Here is an 18,928-nt window from a genome sequence, read left to right as displayed (position 1 = left end):
ATAATATAACAAGCTTTTAAAATACAACACATTGTTAAAGATGAAACCAGTGGTTTCCAGATGTCTTTCTGCTTTTAATTCTTATAACTTTTCATCTTTAGTTTCTGTTTTTATGATATTTCTTCTGCACTTGTCTACTTTCAGTGTTTCTTTCTTTAATAATTATATATATAAAACAAACAACAGAACATGATGTCTAACAATCTTTTTCTTTGCACTGCGGCTCTTTGAGTCTCCAATGACCAAATGTAAAAATGTTTCTGCTCCATTAAATGTTGTTTAATGTGATTTAAAGGATCCTTCAGTGTGGAGCTGAAACTAAAGAGAAAGATGATGAAAGAGGAAGATGGAAAATGATAAAGAATGAAAGAGAAAGTAAGAAAGAGTTTTACAGTGCAGTCTCAAACCCCTGCTGAGGTGTTGTGTCTGTCCTGCAGAGGGCGCTGTGGTCTGCAGACTGACACACAGAGAGAGAGACATAAAGAGAAACAGAGAGAGAGAGAGACACATAAAGAGAAACAGAGAGAGAGAGAGAGACATAAAGAGAGACAGAGAGAGAGAGAGAGACATAAAGAGAGACAGACCAGCAGTTACAGATCAGGAGGCGTTTTGCTTTCAGAGGATTCACAGACTCAGTTTTTGGTGTCGAGCTGATTTTCTGCTTGAAAGACTGAAACGCAAAGAAACAAAGAAAACGCTGCTGTGACCTTTATTCATCCTTCATTTATTCATCCTTCATTTATTCATCTTTCATTTATTCATCTTTCATTCCTTTAATCCTCTGAGGGCTGAAAATGTCTCTACCGTCTGTCTGCAGGACGTTTATTCAGCTGCTCGCAGGTAAGATTATTATTATTATTATTATTATTATTATTATTATTATTATTACTGTTATTGATCTTCACATGTTCTGCTGTCATGTTGTCATCGTGAACATGTGCTGCATGCTGGACTCATTATATAATAATAATCAGACAAACCTGATCTTTATTAAAACAAAACAAAAAGACTGTTTATGTACAAAAAAAGGTGTTTTTACATTCTTTCAGCACAGGACAGAGTCTGTATTTCACAACCTTCTCATTTAGTTTGTATTGATTATAAATATGTCAGGCTGAGAAACTCTGGATTTTATTTCTTACTGTTTGTTTTTCACCTTTTGTCAGATTGAAAGAGCTGCAGATCTGTTAGATTCTTTAGAGAGAATTCGCCCTGAAGTCCCAGTTAACCTCAAACCTGCTCGCTGTTCATGCAGTAACACAACCTGCAGTAAAGAGTTCAGCAGTAATGCAACCTGAAAAAAAGATTCTGACTGTTAAAGGACCTACAGACGTTTAATTTAAAACTTATTAATAATGAACTGCAGAACTCACTTTGCTGAAGGTCGTTTAAACAGTTAAACGTACTTTAAGTGTTTAAAAGGTTTCATTGTGTGTGATGAAAGTGAGGAAACATTGTGGAGCTGAATGTAGAACAAAATAAAAGCAGGAACACAGAAAATCAGACTTCTGTCCATGAATCTGTTGCCCCAGTGCATGCTGGGAGGATTCCCAACACACTAACCTCGTTTAATGGCAGTCACATGATCAGCATTCAGCCAATCATATGAATGCTGATCATGGTTTATACAAAATAACTTCATCCAGGATCAATAATCAATCCTCAAACTGCCTTCAAAGAACCAAATTAGCTGCAGGAGAGTTAACAGGATTATTTTAGCCTGATAGCAGCACGTTAGCATGTTAGCATGTTAGCCTGGATTAGTTAAACCATGTTTGAAGAACCTGTTTAACTGTTATTATTTAACTTTGATACAATTGGTTGGAAATGAAACTGGAATTTGATTTGTTGTTTGTTCTCTTGGCTGGATTCATTTGTTTTGATTTAACCACAAGATGGCGCCGCAAACAGGTAACAATACATGTGACAGATGATGTAATTATCCAATAGGGTGTTTGAAAATGTATAAAAAGTTTGGCCCCTATGAAATACCGGGCTTTGATTCAGCAAGATGCTCCTCCTCCTCCTCTTCCTCCTCTTCCTCCTCTTCCTCCTCTTCCTCCTATTCCTCCTCCTCCTCCTCCTCCTCCTCCTCCTCCTATTCCTCCTCCTCCTCCTCCTCCTCCTCCTCCTATTCCTCCTCCTCCTCCTACTCATCCTCCTCGAAGTGTTTGTTATTGTTTAAGAACATTTGATTTGTTGTTGATTTTTATTGTGTTTTTAAGCAGTGTTTCCCCGAGGTTTAGTGCGTTTTCAAACGCCATTTATTTCTGAATGAATGGATATTTGATTATTTAGGTTATTTTTGGCATTTAAAAAAATATTTTCTGGCCTGATGGGGGTTCTCGTCGGCCTGGCAGGGGTTCTCATCGTCCTGGCGGGGGTTCTCGTCGTCCTGATGGGGGTTCTGGTTGGCCTGACGGAGGTTCTCGTCGTCCTGGCGCAGGTTCTCGTCGGCCTGGCAGGGGTTCTCGTTGTCCTGGCGGGGGTTCTCATTGGCCAGCGGCCCGCCAGGCCTGTACTATTATAGGGGAAACACTGTTAAGTGTTTTCTGTCCTGACGGGGGTTCTTGTTGTCGTGACGGGGGTTCTCGTTGTCCTGGCGGGGGTTCTTGTTGGCCTGACGGGGGTTCTCGCTGTCCTGGCAGAGGTTCTCGTTGTCTTGGCGGGGGTTCTCACTGTCCTGGCGGGGGTTCTCGCTGTCCTGACGGAGGTTCTCGTTGTCCTGGTTGGGGTTCTCGTTGTCCTGGCGGGGGTTCTCGTTGTCCTGGCAGAGGTTCTCGTTGTCCTGGCGGGGGTTCTCGTTGTCCTGGCGGGGGTTCTCGCCGTCCTGACGGGGGTTCTCGCTGTCCTGGCGGAGGTTCTCGTTGTCTTGGCGGGGGTTCTCACTGTCCTGGCGGGGGTTCTCGCTGTCCTGACGGAGGTTCTCATTGTCCTGGTTGGGGTTCTTGCTGTCCTGACGGGGGTTCTTGTTGTCCTGACGGGGGTTCTCGTTGTCCTGGTTGGGGTTCTCGTTGTCCTGGTTGGGGTTCTCGCTGTCCTGGCGGGGGTTCTCGTTGTCCTGGCGGGGGTTCTCGCTGTCCTGGCAGGGGTTCTTGTTGTCCTGGTTGGGGTTCTCATTGTCCTGGCGGGGGTTCTCATTGTCCTGGTTGGGGTTCTTGTTGTCCTGGCGGGGGTTCTCGCTGTCCTGACGGGGGTTCTTGTTGTCCTGACGGGGGTTCTCGTTGTCCTGGCGGGGGTTCTTGTTGTCCTGGTTGGGGTTCTCGTTGTCCTGGCGGGGGTTCTTGTTGTCCTGGCGGGGGTTCTCGTTGTCCTGGCGGGGGTTCTCGTTGTCCTGGTTGGGGTTCTCGTTGTCCTGGTTGGGGTTCTCGTTGTCCTGGCGGGGGTTCTCGTTGTCCTGGTTGGGGTTCTCGTTGTCCTGGCGGGGGTTCTTGTTGTCCTGGTTGGGGTTCTCGTTGTCCTGGCGGGGGTTCTCGTTGTCCTGGTTGGGGTTCTCGTTGTCCTGGCGGGGGTTCTTGTTGTCCTGGTTGGGGTTCTCGTTGTCCTGGCGGGGGTTCTCGTTGTCCTGGTTGGGGTTCTCGTTGTCCTGGCGGGGGTTCTTGTTGTCCTGGTTGGGGTTCTCACTGTCCTGGTTGGGGTTCTTGCTGTCCTGGCAGGGGTTCTCGCTGTCCTGGCGGGGGTTCTTGTTGTCCTGGCGGGGGTTCTCATTGGCCAGTGGCCCGCCAGGCCTGTACTATTATAGGGGAAACACTGTTAAGTGTTTTCTGTCATTATTATGATTTTTGTTGTTGTTGTTATGATGATGATGATTATTAATAAACAACAGAACTGTCAGAATCAGCAGCTGCTGGTTTGAGTATCATTGATCATTAATCTGATCAGTCTGATTGATTCTTGCTAAATAAAATAATCAGATCAAAACAGATCTGAGTTTTCTGTAATATTCTAGATTTATCTGCAGCGTGTCGTCAATACTTCCCTCCTCCGTCTGTTGTTGTTGTTGTTTACTGCAGTCTCAGTCTTGTTGTTGTTGTTTATCTCCACAGCTCTGCTGATGTCATCGTGTTGCGTTCAGGCTCTACGTGTTGAGATTTTTCCCAAAAGGCCTCTGTTCAGGCTGGGTGAGCGTGAGCAGCTGGTCTGTGCGGTTCACGACTGTTCCACGATACCACACATCACCTGGACTCTGCTTGAGGACCGACCGCTCACCGCCACCATCAACACCAACAGTTCGCACTCTGTGGTGACCTTTGACCCTGTGATGATAGAAAATGGCGGAAATCTGCTGTGTAAAGTCTACTGTGGAGAATACAAAGAGAGCAGAAGGTTCATACAGGTTTACTGTAAGTTCATACGCACACCTAAAACACCTAAAACACCTGAAACACACCTGAAACATCTAAAACACACCTAAAAAACACCTGAAACACACCTGAAACACCTGAAATACCCGAAACACACCTAAAAAACACCTAAAACACCTGAAACACACCTGAAACACATAAAACATCTGAGACACACCTAAAACACACCTAAAACACACCTGAAACACACCTGAAAAGACCTGAAAGACCTGAAACACACCTGAAACACCTGAAAGACCTGAAACACACCTGAAACACCTGAAAGACCTTTGGACCAATCACTGCATGTCTCTGTGTCTCTGTGGCGTCCAGCTTTCCCATCAGCCCCGGTGATCACAGGTCAGGACCGCCTGAGGCTGGGGACGGAGTCGACCCTGAGCTGCCAGGTGCCTGATATTCACCCCCCCGACCTGCTGACCCTCCGCTGGCTGCGAGGAGACGCCGTCCTGCAAGACGACACGAACGAGTCTGGCTCCAGCTCGTTCCGGTCTATGTACACATTCAGGCCTCTGAAAGCCGACTCAGGAGCCAACATCACCTGCAGGGCCTCGCTGGGCCTGGACCTACCTCCTGAGGACCAGACCAGAGAGACCAGCGTCCCCCTGAACCTGCTCTGTGAGTCTGGAAATAATCCATTACAAGTAAAAGTACAAACAGTTTGTTTTAGCAGCTAAATTTACTAAAAGCAGTAAAAGTTACTGGTTTTGCAGAAAGGCGTCGCTGTGACGGATTCATGAAACCAGCTGAGAGGAAAGAAGAAAAAACAAAGTCTGATTAATTGAGTTTTCTGTAAATTTGTTTTTTTGTGAAATATTGGGAAGTTTGACCTCTTTGGGCATCAGACGGTTATTTATTTGGTGGAACTGCTCAACATCTCAAACATCTATAACGTGACAAAGAGCCTCAGCTACACACAGGAGATACAAGACAAACAGTTTGGGAACTGCTGGTTTAATCTATAACTCTTTCTTCTATTTATAAGCTTAATATGCAGACGGTGACAAATTAAAAGAAAAACCTGAATAAATGAGAGTAGAAGATGTTTCCACACAGCTGCGCTGCTCCAGTAATGAAGTTATGAACATCCAGTGATGCTCTGTGACTTGTATAAACATCCAGCTGATTCTGATCTGGTATCGAGGTGACGAGAGGAAAAGATGTGAGCGGCTGAACGAGGGTTGATTGTTGGGGCGGACGGCAGCAGCTTCAGTCACAAAGACGCTCGGCTGGCTCGTCTGTCGATAAGAACAGTGACTGAAGTGACGTCTGCGTTTAGATCTGCGGGAAAGACGTCAGTAAACAGGGTCATGTGATGACGTGTGATATGTGACTGAGAGCGTCGATGCAGGACGTGATCAGACTGTCAGCTAGAATATATTTACATAGAGAGATATTATAGTATCATTACAAAGATGAATATACAAAATCCGTCCAGGTTCTGGTCTACAGAGACGTGGAACACACTGATATGATCAGATGAGTCCTTCACCTGATTCGCCACCAAGAGAACTGGTCCAGGTCTGAATGCTGGACCCCTACAGTGAGGGGGTCTGGTCCAGGTCTGAATGCTGGACCCCTACAGTGAGGGGGTCTGGGGGCTCTGTTATGCTGGCATGGTTTGGGTCCACTTGTGCCCTTAGAGGGAAGGGTCACTGCTAATCAATACAAAGTAGTTGTGAGTGATCAGCTTTATCCTATATTGAAACATGTCTATCCTGATGGGAGTGGTCTCTTCCAGGATGGTTTGATGAGGATTAAATGATGTGAATCACATGTTATGACCTTCACAGTCACCAGATCTCAACCCAGCTGACATGTTAGACAGCGCTCTCCATCATCATCATCATCATCATCACAACACCACATGAAGAAGATCTTTATGAAGAGTGGAGTAGAAAGTACAGTATTTCCCTCTGAGATGTAGTGCAGTAGCATCAGTTCCTACAGTCCATATAAAGTGTTTATATGTGCACATCTGGAACAACCAGACTCAACAACATAAAAACATTAACACAAAACCAGCTGATGAGTCCATATAATCTGATCCCATTTTAGATAGATCAGCGAGTCTCAGTCTGCAGGTCTGAAGTAAAGTCGACACATAATCAGACTGAAACCAGAGATTTAGTTTGTTTGATCAGAGAGTTTGTTGAACCCGACTGGAACATTTTCTGGATTAATCAATTAATCGTTAAAACATCAGGAAACAGGGACAGTTTCCCAGATTATAAGGTGACATCCTCAAATATTTTATCCAAACAGCAAAAAAGTAAAACACCCAAAAATATCATCAATTATATCATGTGAGGTCAAGATGGTTGTTAACATGGAATCATTAAAATTTCTGCATTTTTGCTCATTTTTGTTTGGCATTTCGCTCTCGAACAAACGTCACAGAAAAAAGTCAGAAATTTTGGCAAAAAATCTGAAAATGTTCTTGATGAGTTGGTGTCTGTATATAATGAACTGTATCATCATCATCATCATCATCCTCTGCAGATGCTCCTGTTGTCACGGCGATATCAGACTCTGTGACGGTGATGGCCGGCTCGACGCTCACTCTCAACTGTTCAGCGGAGGGAAACCCGGAGCCGCTCGTCACCTGGAGCTTCAGGACGGCAGACGGAGGGTCTCTGACGCGGGGTCAAGGCCCAGAACTCGTCCTGACGGCGGTGAGTCCGTCGCAGGCCGGCTGGTACGACTGCGAGGCAGCAAACACAGAGGGAAACCAGACCGCCGCGCTGGAGGTCACCGTTCATGGTGAGAGTGAAGCTCCTGTTTCATTTACAATCTCTGCAGTCGCTGCCACAGGACCGCTGAGCAAGGCACCAAACCACAGTCCTGACGGTGTCTTATTGTCCTTATTGTCTCTCTGGTGTTTTGTACATTTTATGAAGTAAATATACATATAAATATAACAGCAGAAATAAACAACAGTTAAACGTTTTGTTGTGTTTGTCCGTCGCTCCCACAGCTCCGCCCACCAACACCTCCATGTCAGTGAGTCCAGGTGAGGAGGTGGTGGAGGGTCAGCAGGTGACGATTACCTGCCGCTCAGACGGAGCTCCACCCACCACGCTGGTGCTGAGGAGAGAGGGGGTGGAGCTTCAGAGGACCGACCCCTCCTCCTCCTCGCTCTCCTTCAGCCTCTCCTCCGCCCAGCTGGAAGACTCCGCCCACTACCAGTGTGAAGCCTCCAACCAGTACGGAGTCCAACTGATAACCAGACCCATCACTGTCAGAGGTCAGTTAGGCCCACAAGGATTTTCTATGTTTACACTTTTGCTTTCAGGTTTTATAGTTTATTGTGTGATTGCTGGAAGTAATCACACATTGTTCTTCTCAGTCTTTATTCTTATTCCGTCTTCCGTACGTTTTTTGCCGCGTTTCAACTGCTGCATACTTTGTGCTATAAAAACCATTCAACTGTCAATCTGTGCAACTCATTCAGCAGATGTGTGCTTGTATTTTTCCGAAATGTAACATGTTTCAGCGATTTTATATAATTTTTTAAAACATTAAAATTTATAATGGCAGTCTATGAGACGAACCGTCCAACTGAGTTGGAACCTTGGTCACTTTGACACTCAAATGCTCGGAAGTCCCTTATCGTACAGACGCCATTCAAACTGTAAAATGTTCACAAAACTTTGAACTTTCAAAGTTATCAGATTGTATAGTGATATCTTTTGTAGTTTTTCAGCAATTTAAGCCCAAAGTCAGGGGTTTTGCAGACTCAGCAGTGTGTCATGTGATCAGGCACAGTGGAGAGCACGGATAATTTTAGACCAGAAATGTTTTTCTGAACAGCTATCACTTCCACAATTTTAACTCCTCAAGCACATATCTTGCCTCAGTATGTTGCCACAAGCCTCCTCTCTCTCACAATGTAAATACATTTCACATAGGACTTCACATAGATTCTCTCTTCCTTCAAACACTTTTTACACATATCATTCATTCTCATGTTAAACTAGCTCTAGTTTGAGACAAATACATTTTCATCATCAAAATGGAGATTTTTTCCTCTCATTACTGGGAATGTCTTTTGGCTCAGTGGTTTAGAACACTGTTCTCATGATCAGCTACCCCTTAGATGACAAGGTTGTGTGTTCAATACCTGCTCACTGCAGTGCTCCTCATAATATTGCTGTCATGTACAAAGTTGCTTTCTATCTCTATCATGTACCGTAAGTCAATTCCCCTTTAGTTTACATCAACATTATTACCTAAAATGTGGATTGCTATTCTTGTTAAATACATCATTTCCAATTTTACAAAGTAGTAGTCCAGTGGTTTAAGCTCATGTCACTTTTCAACTCCTTTAAGATCCAAAGGTTGTGAGTTCGAGCCCCGCTTAGGGCAGAATTCAGTAGAGTTGAAGGATGAAGGAGTCTAGGTGATGTCAATCTGCTTAATGAACTTAGCTGAACTTCTTTTTTGTCAATTTCATGCAATTGACAGACTAAATAGCAGAATCTGGCCTGCTATTTCTGTGTGACATGTTAGCTCAGTGCATAGCATGTCTGTTTTACAAACATGAGAATGCAGGTTCAATTCCACCCATTGCAGAGTTTAATCTTGCTAGATTTTTCAATAGTGTTCAGCTACCAGTTATGCAATCTAAATTTGCTTCCAGCAGTCACACGCAATTTCTACAGAAATTGCATTTTCTAGTTTTTATTTAGTATAAAGTTTGATTGTTTTTCACTTTCACTTGTTTCCACTTTTCAGTTCTTATTTTGTTTCACTTTGAGGTGTTTTCATTGGCCTTTTGTTGTCTGTTGTGTTTCCGATGTTTTGATTAAATCAGAGACGTTACTCAGAGGACATCCTGCTGAGAGTTTCCTTCAACTCTCTGATCACTGCAGGAGCTCCTGAAATATTACACGCCAGGAAAACTGAAGAATGAACAGAAAGTGAATGTGTGCAGGACAGATTTCTCCTCCAGATATCTAAACTGAGTCTCTAACGTCAGAAGCAGAAAGAGAATCACTGAAAACACGTCGTTTGTTTTAAGATACGAGAACGAAACACTTTGATATTTACAATTTATTCTAATAAGAGGATCTGATCAGAGCGTCTAGTGAATCATTTGACGTGTAATTAACAAAAATTTGTTTTAAACAATAAGGATCGTTAAAGTCAATGCATTTAAAAATAAATTGGTATCAGTGAAACTGATGTCTTATATCAGGGAGATCTGAGTGATCAATGTGTGATGGTTGTAAAAACAGAACAAGCTGGTATGAATCTGCAGTCTGTTATATTATATATTATATATTATATATTATATATTATATATACATGTTAGCAGATGGAGATGAATCCACCAACTTCTCCTCGTGTGTTTCAGACTGTTTTGTTCCTAAAGAAGGATCAAAGAACCTGATCAATAAGTGATTGGATACGATCATCACACTGGATTTAGACAGTCAGCTTTACCTACCTGTATTTTGTTTGTTGTTGTTCTGTTGTATGTTTTTTGTTGGGGACTACAGATGCGAATTAGCTTCAAGCTAATTCTGGTGCATCTTTAATGTTTCAAACTGTCCTAATCAATCAATAAATAAGAATAATTCCAACTCTTATATCTCAGTATTGATGACTGCTGCTGTTGCTCTTCAGCTCATCCTCTGCAGGTGCAGCTGAGTCCTCCGGTCTCAGCAGCAGAGCGGGGTTCAGATCTGGTTCTGACCTGCCGAGCCTCCGGATGTCTCCGCCCCCCCACCATCACCTGGAGGAGGACGGACCAGGACCAGGACCGGGACCAGACGGTCCTCCAGAGGACACAGCAGCAGGACGGAGTGTCCCGGCTCGTGCTGCAGAACCTGGACCTGCAGGACGGCGGAGGATACAGCTGTAAGGCTGAGTGTGACTCCGTCCTCAGGACCGGAACCACCGAGGTCCACGTCTACTGTGAGTCACACCTGAGACCAGCTCTTCATGACATCATTGATAATGTCCTCAGAGACCAAACAAACACACAAACATCTTCATCACTCTGCCAACACGAGTCTCATTCAGAGAAACACTCGATAAACGCTGAGCTCCCCAAAAACTTCTGCTGTTGTTTCTGTCTTCAGTTTAATTCTAAAACTTTATTTGTCCCAGTAGAACAGCAGGTATATAGAAACATCACAAACTGTGTGTAAATCTCTGGTTTCAGCCTGATGAAGGTCACCTATTTATGATGTTTCATCATCAGTATCATTGACGCCCCTAAAACGTCCATTTAAGGCTCCTGTTCGGCTCCGTTTGTGGACGAGTTTCATTCACAGAAATGTTCCCAAAGTCTGAAAACTCAGTAGAGCTTCACGTACTGCTTTCAGAAACACAACAACATGTCATCAGAGCAGCTGCACTGTGACAGAAATAAAGAGGAAACGCTTTGACATGAAGTTAGAGGCTAAAAAGCATCTTTCTAAAGCATATGAGAGCACATATGCTGCACAGAAACACTGAGGCTGTTGTTTACTGCTGACACAAACATCTGCAGCTGTTTACTGCAGCTGTTGTCATTTAAACAACTGTTTTTGCTCTGTGAATAAAGGCAGAGACGATCTTTTCAGGACTCGGACGACCGCTCTCAACTCAAAGTTTGTTCATATGTCAGAGAAAAATTCTAAGTACGAGAACACTGATGAACGCCACAAATGTTCTTAAACCACTTGTACGTGCATTTAAGAAGGAATCTGTTCGTACAAGTCAAGTGTTTCTCTTTCAGACACTCTGAAGGCGTCTTCAGAGGGAACCAATCACAGAACGAGTGACGGCTTTTTATCAGTTAGTGTGAACTACAGTATCAAGGAGCTTCTTGCTTTATTTCAGGACTGACAGCAGCAGGTGAATGAGTTGTAGGAAGAGATGAGTTTGATCCTGTTCACAGAGGAAGTTTTGTCTTTATAACAGTCTCAGTATTTTCTTGAAATGATGGTTTGTAGTCAGATGCTTTTACTGCTCCGCAACCTCGTTTTCATTATGAAACAAGAATCCAGTCAAATATTTTTAATACAGCCTTCATTTACTGAGTCAGAGGCATCTTTTGAAATCTCTCCTTAAACTCTCAGAGCGTTTTCTCTGATCTTACTTTGTATTTTCTTTCTTTTTAATTTTCTATCTTTTCTCCTACACTACTGGACTTGGTTTAATCAGGTGATTCACAGAAAGATGTGCGATAAATCTGAAGGAGTTGGACTCTGCTTCCTCCTCTCTGATGACTCTGATCCCAAAGAAATTAATATGAAAGAAAAAACTTCTGCTCATAAATGAGATTTGCTGCTTTTGAATCAATCTGAAGTCTGTGTCAATCTGTGGGAGGAGGAGATAAGTCTGAGCAGCTCTCAGTCTGTCCTGGTCCTGGACTTCAGCCAGAGCTGCTGCTTGTTTGGACAGATTCTGTCTTGTTAGTGAAAGTGGAGAGGTCAAAGGTCACCCTGTTATTTCGGTGTTCTCCAGTTTCCTCACAGAGATCTGTCTTTAATCCGAGCTGAGGAGGACAGACAGGAAGTGATACGACAGGAGAAAGACGCCAAAAATCCTTCCGAACATACCGTTCCCCCCCCTCGAACACCCCCCCGCTGAGAGAGAGCGAATCCTCCCCCAGCTCCACTCTGACTCAGCTCTCACTCACTCTGAGCAGGAAAAAGCCTCTCAGATAAGAAACACTTTACCCGAATGTTTCAGTAAACACGAGCACGATGCTGTTCAAAGAACCCGGACGCTTAAATCACAGACAATTACACAACAGGAGAGAAGTCGAGTTCCACATTCAGACTTTCATATCCACAACGATTCTCTTCAAGAGCCTTTTTAATCATATAACATAGAGTCATGGAGAGCTGAGAGCTGCCAGTTCTTATAGAAAATACTTTATTATCTGAAGTATCTACAGTTTGCACACAGACATACACATAAATACTTCATTTACAACACATAAAACATTTTCGATCTTCTCTCCTACATTACTGGTTTAATCATCAGGTGATTTACAGAAAGATGAAGGAGCTGGACTCTGCTTCCTCCTGTCTGATGACTCTGATCCCAAAAAATTTAATATGAAAGAAAAAACTTCTGCTCATAAATGAGATTTGCTGCTTTTGAATTAATCTGAAGTCTGAGTCAGTCTGTGGGAGGAGGAGAGAAGTCTGAGCAGGTCTCAGTCTGTCCAGTTTATCCAGTACTGTGACTATATACACATTATATTATTCTGTTATAAAACAACATTTCTATCTTCAGATTCTTTGCTTGTTGTTCCACATGAGGTTTACTGCAGATTTGAGTTTCAGATATTTGAGTGTTCTTGAACGCACCACCAAGTTTCAAGTCTCTCTTCATAACAAATGGATCCTTTAACTTCTCCTGATGTTTCTTCTCAGTTTTCATGTCTGCTGTTTTATTCTCTGCAGCTCTGCCATCCGATCCGGTTCTGCTGAATCCTGAACCCGTCCTGCTGGGTCAGGAGGCGGTCCTCCGCTGTGACATCACTAATGTCTTTCCAGCCAATCAGCTGAGGGTCTGGTGGCTGTCCGGCAACACGACGCTGACATCACAGTCGTTCCAGTTCTCCAGTTCCTTACAGAACGTCTCGTCTGTTCTGCGTCACCGGGTGGAGCAGGAACAGGACCAGGTCCTGACCTGCAGGGCCGAGCTACTGTTGGAGGACGGAGACGTGTGGAGGTCCAGGAGGACCAGTGTCTCTCTGCAGGTCCACTGTGAGTCCACTTCCTCTCTGTGGAAGGAAAAACCTTCAAAATAAAGGCTTCCTCAAAACTCAGATCCAGGTTTTTGTTTGTGTTGTAGACGCTCCGAGGAAAACCTTCATGTCAGTGAGTCCAGGTGAGGAGGTGGTGGAGGGTCAGCAGGTGACGATTACCTGCCGCTCAGACGGAGCTCCACCCACCACGCTGGTGCTGAAGAGAGAGGGGGCGGAGCTTCAGAGGACCGACTCCTCCTCCTCACTCTCCTTCAGACTCTCCTCCGCCCAGCTGGAAGACTCCGCCAACTACCGGTGTGAAGCCTCCAACCAGTACGGAGCCCAACTGGTGACCAGACCCGTCACTGTCAGAGGTCAGTTAGACCCACAGAGACTTTCTGTGTTTACACTTTTGCTTTCAGGTTTTATAGTTTACTTTTATTTAGTCATTGTTAGTTTTTACATAGTTTCAGTTTGAGGTGTTTTTATTGGCCTTTCTCTTGTTAATTTTACTTTCCGATGATTAAATCAGAGAATTAATTCAGACGACTTCCTGCTGAGAGTTTCCTGTAACGCCCTGACCACTGCAGGAGCTCCTGAAATACTACATAACAGGAAAACTGAAGAATGAACAGAAAGTAAATGTGTGCAGGACAGATTTCCTCTCTAGATATCTAAACTAAGAAATGAGTCTCTAACAAAAGCATGAAAGACATGCAGGGAGGCCGTTGTACTTTCCAAATCTTTTCAGTTGTTCTCTTTCAGGCTTCAGTTTCTTCTTCTGTTTTTCATTGTTGGTCTTTTTTCTCTGTTGTGACGGCTGTTATCTCAGAGGTCGACCTCTCAATCCTTCATATGATGCTGAGTGCAGCTCTGGACACAAATAACCGCTGACAGCACTGCTGACTAACGTGGTGCCAGACGCTTAAAGCTCTCAGTCTGTTCATTCAGCAAACAGCAGAATAATCCAAGGAGGGAAAACCAACAGACCTGTTTAAAGCAGGTTCCCAGTGTTCCCAGTGTTTCCAGTGTGTTAAACCAGCAGTCAGGTGTCTGTAATCATTCCTCCTGTTCATACTGGATATTAAAAGATCCTTCAAATGTGCTTTCAATGGAAGTGATGGAGGATAAAATCCACAGTGTGTCCACACAGTCATTTTAAAGTCTGTGTGAAGCTTCTATTCAGCTTCAGCAGTCTGAGTTAGTCATATCAAGTGGATATCTGACACATTTTGTACGGTGGTCCTGAGGTGCAAAACACAACAACAAAACAAATTCATTTGTGAAATGTTGTGTTTTCAGTTTTGTTCTTGTCACCGTATTTTAGCCTAAAAAGTATTTTTTCAGCCCATCAAGTACATTTAATCTGTCAGTTCATCGGAAAATTCATATTCATATTCACATAAGTATGTGGTTTTTATGGGAAACACAAGTTCCTTAAAATAAACAAGAAGCTGAAATGCTGCAAAAGTTTATTAAAAGAAGGAAACAAACCTGCTGGTCGACATTCTGAGTCGGTACCAAAACGTCACATACAAACATTTATGATTCTCCACTGAAAAACACATGAAATACAAATGAGTGTAGTCAGCTCACGTTACTGAAATAAACCTTTTCACATAAAATACTTTGACACGTCACAGCAGCAACAGTGTCAATAATAAAATGAATGAAGGCTGAATTACAGTTCAGGATCCTGGTAAAGCACATGCTGGCTCACAGTTTTACTGCCATGGTTTATGGGGATACTTGTCAATGTTATTAGTAACGTGTGCTTTTTTCCTGTTGTGACGAGTCAAATCTCTGCTGTGGAAAATGTTTATTGACCTTCAGAGTCCTGCTGTCAACAGTCTAGAAGATAACGCTTGTTGTTCTCAGCAGGAGCAGATAACCGGGAAGCAGTGAAGATAAATACTGACCCTAATAATAAAGAAAGACACCTGACCTGCACTGAGGGTCAACAGCTTTTCACTCCTTTAAAGTAGAGCTGCAATCATGAATGATCTGGTGCTTGTTGTTGCTTTTAATGGTAGTTTTAATGTATTATTGTTTGTGTTTTAATGCTGAGTTTGATGTATTTTAAAGACCCAACTAAGGATGGTCTTTGCAAATTAGCTTATGCTATAAATGTTGTGGTGTGTGGCAGTGATTAACGCTAAATAGTTGTCCCAAACATTATGTTCCCAAACATTAATGAAATAAATAAATAAACAATTGAGTCGATCAACAGAAAATTAATCGACAACTATCATCATTTTTCAATCTAAAATTACACAGTTTCTCTGGTTTCAGCTTCTTTCAGTTTTTTTTAGGTAATTCAGCATTATTTAGTATTTATTTCACACCTAACACACGACGAGAAAGAATATTTAGCTATTTTACAAAAACCATCCTTCACATCAGAATCACTGCAGTTAATGCTAATCTGATCTGGTTTCTTCTGCTTCAGCTCCTCCGAGGAACACCACAGTCCTCATCCTGCCGTCTACGGTGGTCCACGAGGGACAAAATGTCACCGTCTGCTGCCGAGCCATCAGCTTCCCGCCGTCAGCTGTCGTACTGAAGAAACTAGCCAATGGGACAGAGCTATATTCCCCTAATGGCACCTTCCTATTGGTTAACGTCACTGCCAGAGACTCGGGGCTTTACCAGGTCAACGTGACCAACGACCTCGGCTACCAGATCACAGTGTTCAGCATCAGCGTCAGAGGTCAGTCAGAGTTTACCGTCCTGTTTCTGTCTGAGAGGGAATGTGGTCAAATATAAACGTCTACGTTCGGTTTTGGAATACTCATTTAAAATCAGTAGAAAACAGTCACAACTCTTCTTCTTCTTCTTCTTTTAAAGCAGAGAGAAGCCTTCCTCCCCGTCTTGGCGTCATCGTGGTCCCAGCTGTCTGCGTAGCCGCTGGGCTAGCAGCTGCTGCTCTGTTCCTCGACTACCTGAGGAGATACAGGAAGAAAGGCTTCTACCAGCTGCCCCAGTCTGCTCCTGCTTCAGCTTGAGACAAACGCCAGGCCACCACCTCCTACCATCTACCATCTTCCAACATTTGGTTACCAAGTTCCCAAATGTGACTTTCTTCACATGTGGCAACAAAGTTCCAACATCTGGCTACAGTGTCCTGAAAATGTGACAACCACATCTCAACATCTCAACATGTTACTACCAAGTTTCAAAATGTGATTGTCCCAAACTTGATATCTCTACATGTGGCTACCAAAATCCAAAATGTGGCTACAACAACCCCACTTGTGGCTACAATGTACTGAAAATTTGGCTACCATCTCCCAACATGTGGCTACCAAAATCCAAAATGTGGCTACAACAACCCAACTTGTGGCTACAATGTACTGAAAATTTGGCTACCATCTCCCAACATGTGGCTACTAACTTCCATCATGTGGCTTCGGTATCCCAAATGTTGCTGCAACATCCCAACATGTGTAACAACCTCCCAAAATGTGGCTAACAAGTCCCAAGTGACTACCACCCACCAACATGTGACTACCATACCCTAACATTACAATCATCAACGTCATCCTACATGTGGCTACAGCTTCCTGTTGTGAAGCTGCAGCAGTCTGATGGTTCCTGATAGTACCTGATGATTTCTGATGGTCCCTGATGGTCCCTGATGGTTTGTGATGGTTGCTTATGGTTCCTGATGGTCCCTGATGGTCCCTGGTGGTCCCTGATGGTTCCTGATGGTTTCTGATGGTTGCTTATGGTTCCTGATGGTTCATGATGGTTCCTGATGGTTCCTGATGGTACCTGATCGTTTCTTCACATCTCATTAGAACATTTCTGTATAATTAAAGAAATTCAAGAGGTTTTATGTCACATGAGCAGCAACACAGCAGATGGAAACACTGAAGGCAGTGAAATTTGGCTCCTTTGAGCTCCAGCTCCAGTTACAGTGTATAATAACATGACATGAACTGCAGTAAACATCTCCTTTATTAGAGTCTGTTATGAACTTTTAGCATCTTTGCAGAAATTTTCATCTGCTTGTTGAATCACTGAATTTTCAGTGAGTGAACTGTCCCTTTAACAGTCAGAGAGTCACAGCTTTGGCTTCAGCTTGCTAACATGTAATGTGTTTACTTTATGTAAACCAGTATTTAATATGATCTCTGTCGGTCTGCTGCGTCTTCAGTCGTAATGTTCTGCACACAGAACCTTTGTGTTGATATTTGTTTGTGTTGAATGATCTGCTGGATTGTGAGCTGGATGTAGATATGTACAGTTTCTCACGGTGTGCTTTTATTAAAGATATTTATTTCTTCACTCTTGTCCCGGAGCTTATTGGATCATCATTTGGTTTCCTGGGAATTTCCAGAGTTTTAGACGACTCGGCTTTCCCTTTCACTTCATGTCAGAACCTGTTTTTACTGGAAGTCTTTTGGGACTTCGTTCAGTTTTGGAATATTCATTTAAAATCAGTAGAAAACAGTCACAACTCTTCTTCTTCTTCTTTTAAAGCAACCATCTCCCAACATGTGGCTACTAACTTCCATCATGTGGCTTCGGTATCCCAAATGTTGCTGCAACATCCCAACATGTGTAACAACCTCCCAAAATGTGGCTAACAAGTCCCAAGTGACTACCACCCACCAACATGTGACTACCATACCCTAACATTACAATCATCAACGTCATCCTACATGTGGCTACAGCTTCCTGTTGTGAGGCTGCAGCAGTCTGATGGTTCCTGATAGTACCTGATGATTTCTGATGGTTCCTGATGGTTCCTGATGGTCCCTGATGGTCCCTGGTGGTCCCTGATGGTTCCTGATGGTCCCTGGTGGTTCCTGATGGTCCCTGATGGTTCCTGATGGTCCCTGATGGTTCCTGATGGTTCCTGATGGTTCCTGATGGTCCCTGATGGTTCCTGATGGTTCCTGATGGTACTTGATCGTTTCTTCACATCTCATCAGAACATTTCTGTATAATTAAAGAAATTCAAGAGGTTTTATGTCACATGAGCAGCAACACAGCAGATGGAAACACTGAAGGCAGTGAAATTTGGCTCCTTTGAGCTCCAGCTCCAGTTACAGTGTATAATAACATGACATGAACTGCAGTAAACATCTCCTTTACTAGAGTCTGTTATGAACTTTTAGCATCTTTGCAGAAATTTTCATCTGCTTGTTGAATCACTGAATTTTCAGTGAGTGAACTGTCCCTTTAACAGTCAGAGAGTCACAGCTTTGTCTTCAGCTTGCTAACATGCAATGTGTTTACTTTATGTAAACCAGTATTTAATATGATCTCTGTCGTTCTGCTGCGTCTTCAGTTGTAATGTTCTGCACACAGAACCTTTGTGTTGATGTTTGTTTGTGTTGAATGATCTGCTGGATTGTGAGCTGGATGTAGATATGTACAGTTTCTCACGGTGTGCTTTTATTAAAGATATTTATTTCTTCACTCTTGTCCCGGAGCTTATTGGATCATCATTTGGTTTCCTGGGAATTTCCAGAGTTTCAGACGACTTGGCTTTCCCTTTCACTTCATGTCAGAACCTGTTTTTACTGGAAGTCTTTTGGGACTTCTCAGCTGGTAACCATGGTGACACTCAGACTACTGTTTAAACCACCCGCACTAAAACACATTAACCCAGAACAGACTCTGTTTGTTTTTCAGGGTTTCTAGCGGCTCTGATAGAAATCCTCTGCACTCATTACGGCTGCTGTAAGAAGAAGCTTCACACATCAGCAGATCTTCCTGCTGCTGATTAAATCAAACGTGTTGAGCTGCAGGAGAGACGAGTCTGTAAAGATTCCTGACAGTAAAACAATCCTTAAAAAGAAAATGAATGTGAGATAAACTGTAGCTGTAAAGATTGACCTGAGGGTGGCGCTAGAGA

At 43.4% G+C, this 18,928-nt stretch overlaps 1 protein-coding gene across 2 annotated transcripts; it reads left to right on the top strand.

Moving 5' to 3' along the window:
• The first annotated feature begins 493 nt into the window (after positions 1-493).
• vcam1b (vascular cell adhesion molecule 1b) lies at positions 494-18,489 on the top strand. Of its 2 annotated transcripts, none has more exons than XM_067595984.1 (10): positions 494-840; positions 4,047-4,343; positions 4,677-4,979; positions 6,864-7,124; positions 7,339-7,608; positions 9,993-10,283; positions 12,773-13,078; positions 13,167-13,433; positions 15,509-15,769; positions 15,910-18,489. In XM_067595984.1, the coding sequence occupies exons 1-10, from the start codon at positions 795-797 to the stop codon at positions 16,062-16,064; spliced, it is 2,457 nt and encodes an 818-aa protein (XP_067452085.1). In that variant the 5' UTR covers positions 494-794; the 3' UTR covers positions 16,065-18,489. The 2 variants fall into 2 exon arrangements, with proteins under 2 accessions (XP_067452085.1, XP_067452083.1); XM_067595982.1 differs by having other exon boundaries at positions 497-840; positions 15,907-18,489.
• Positions 18,490-18,928: the final 439 nt, after the last annotated feature.

The sequence above is a fragment of the Thunnus thynnus genome, chromosome 8 (genome assembly GCF_963924715.1).
Source record: "Thunnus thynnus chromosome 8, fThuThy2.1, whole genome shotgun sequence".
NCBI lineage: Eukaryota > Metazoa > Chordata > Actinopteri > Scombriformes > Scombridae > Thunnus > Thunnus thynnus.
The sequence above is the reverse complement of the archived record's forward strand: the minus strand, read 5'-3'. Positions and strand labels throughout refer to the sequence as shown.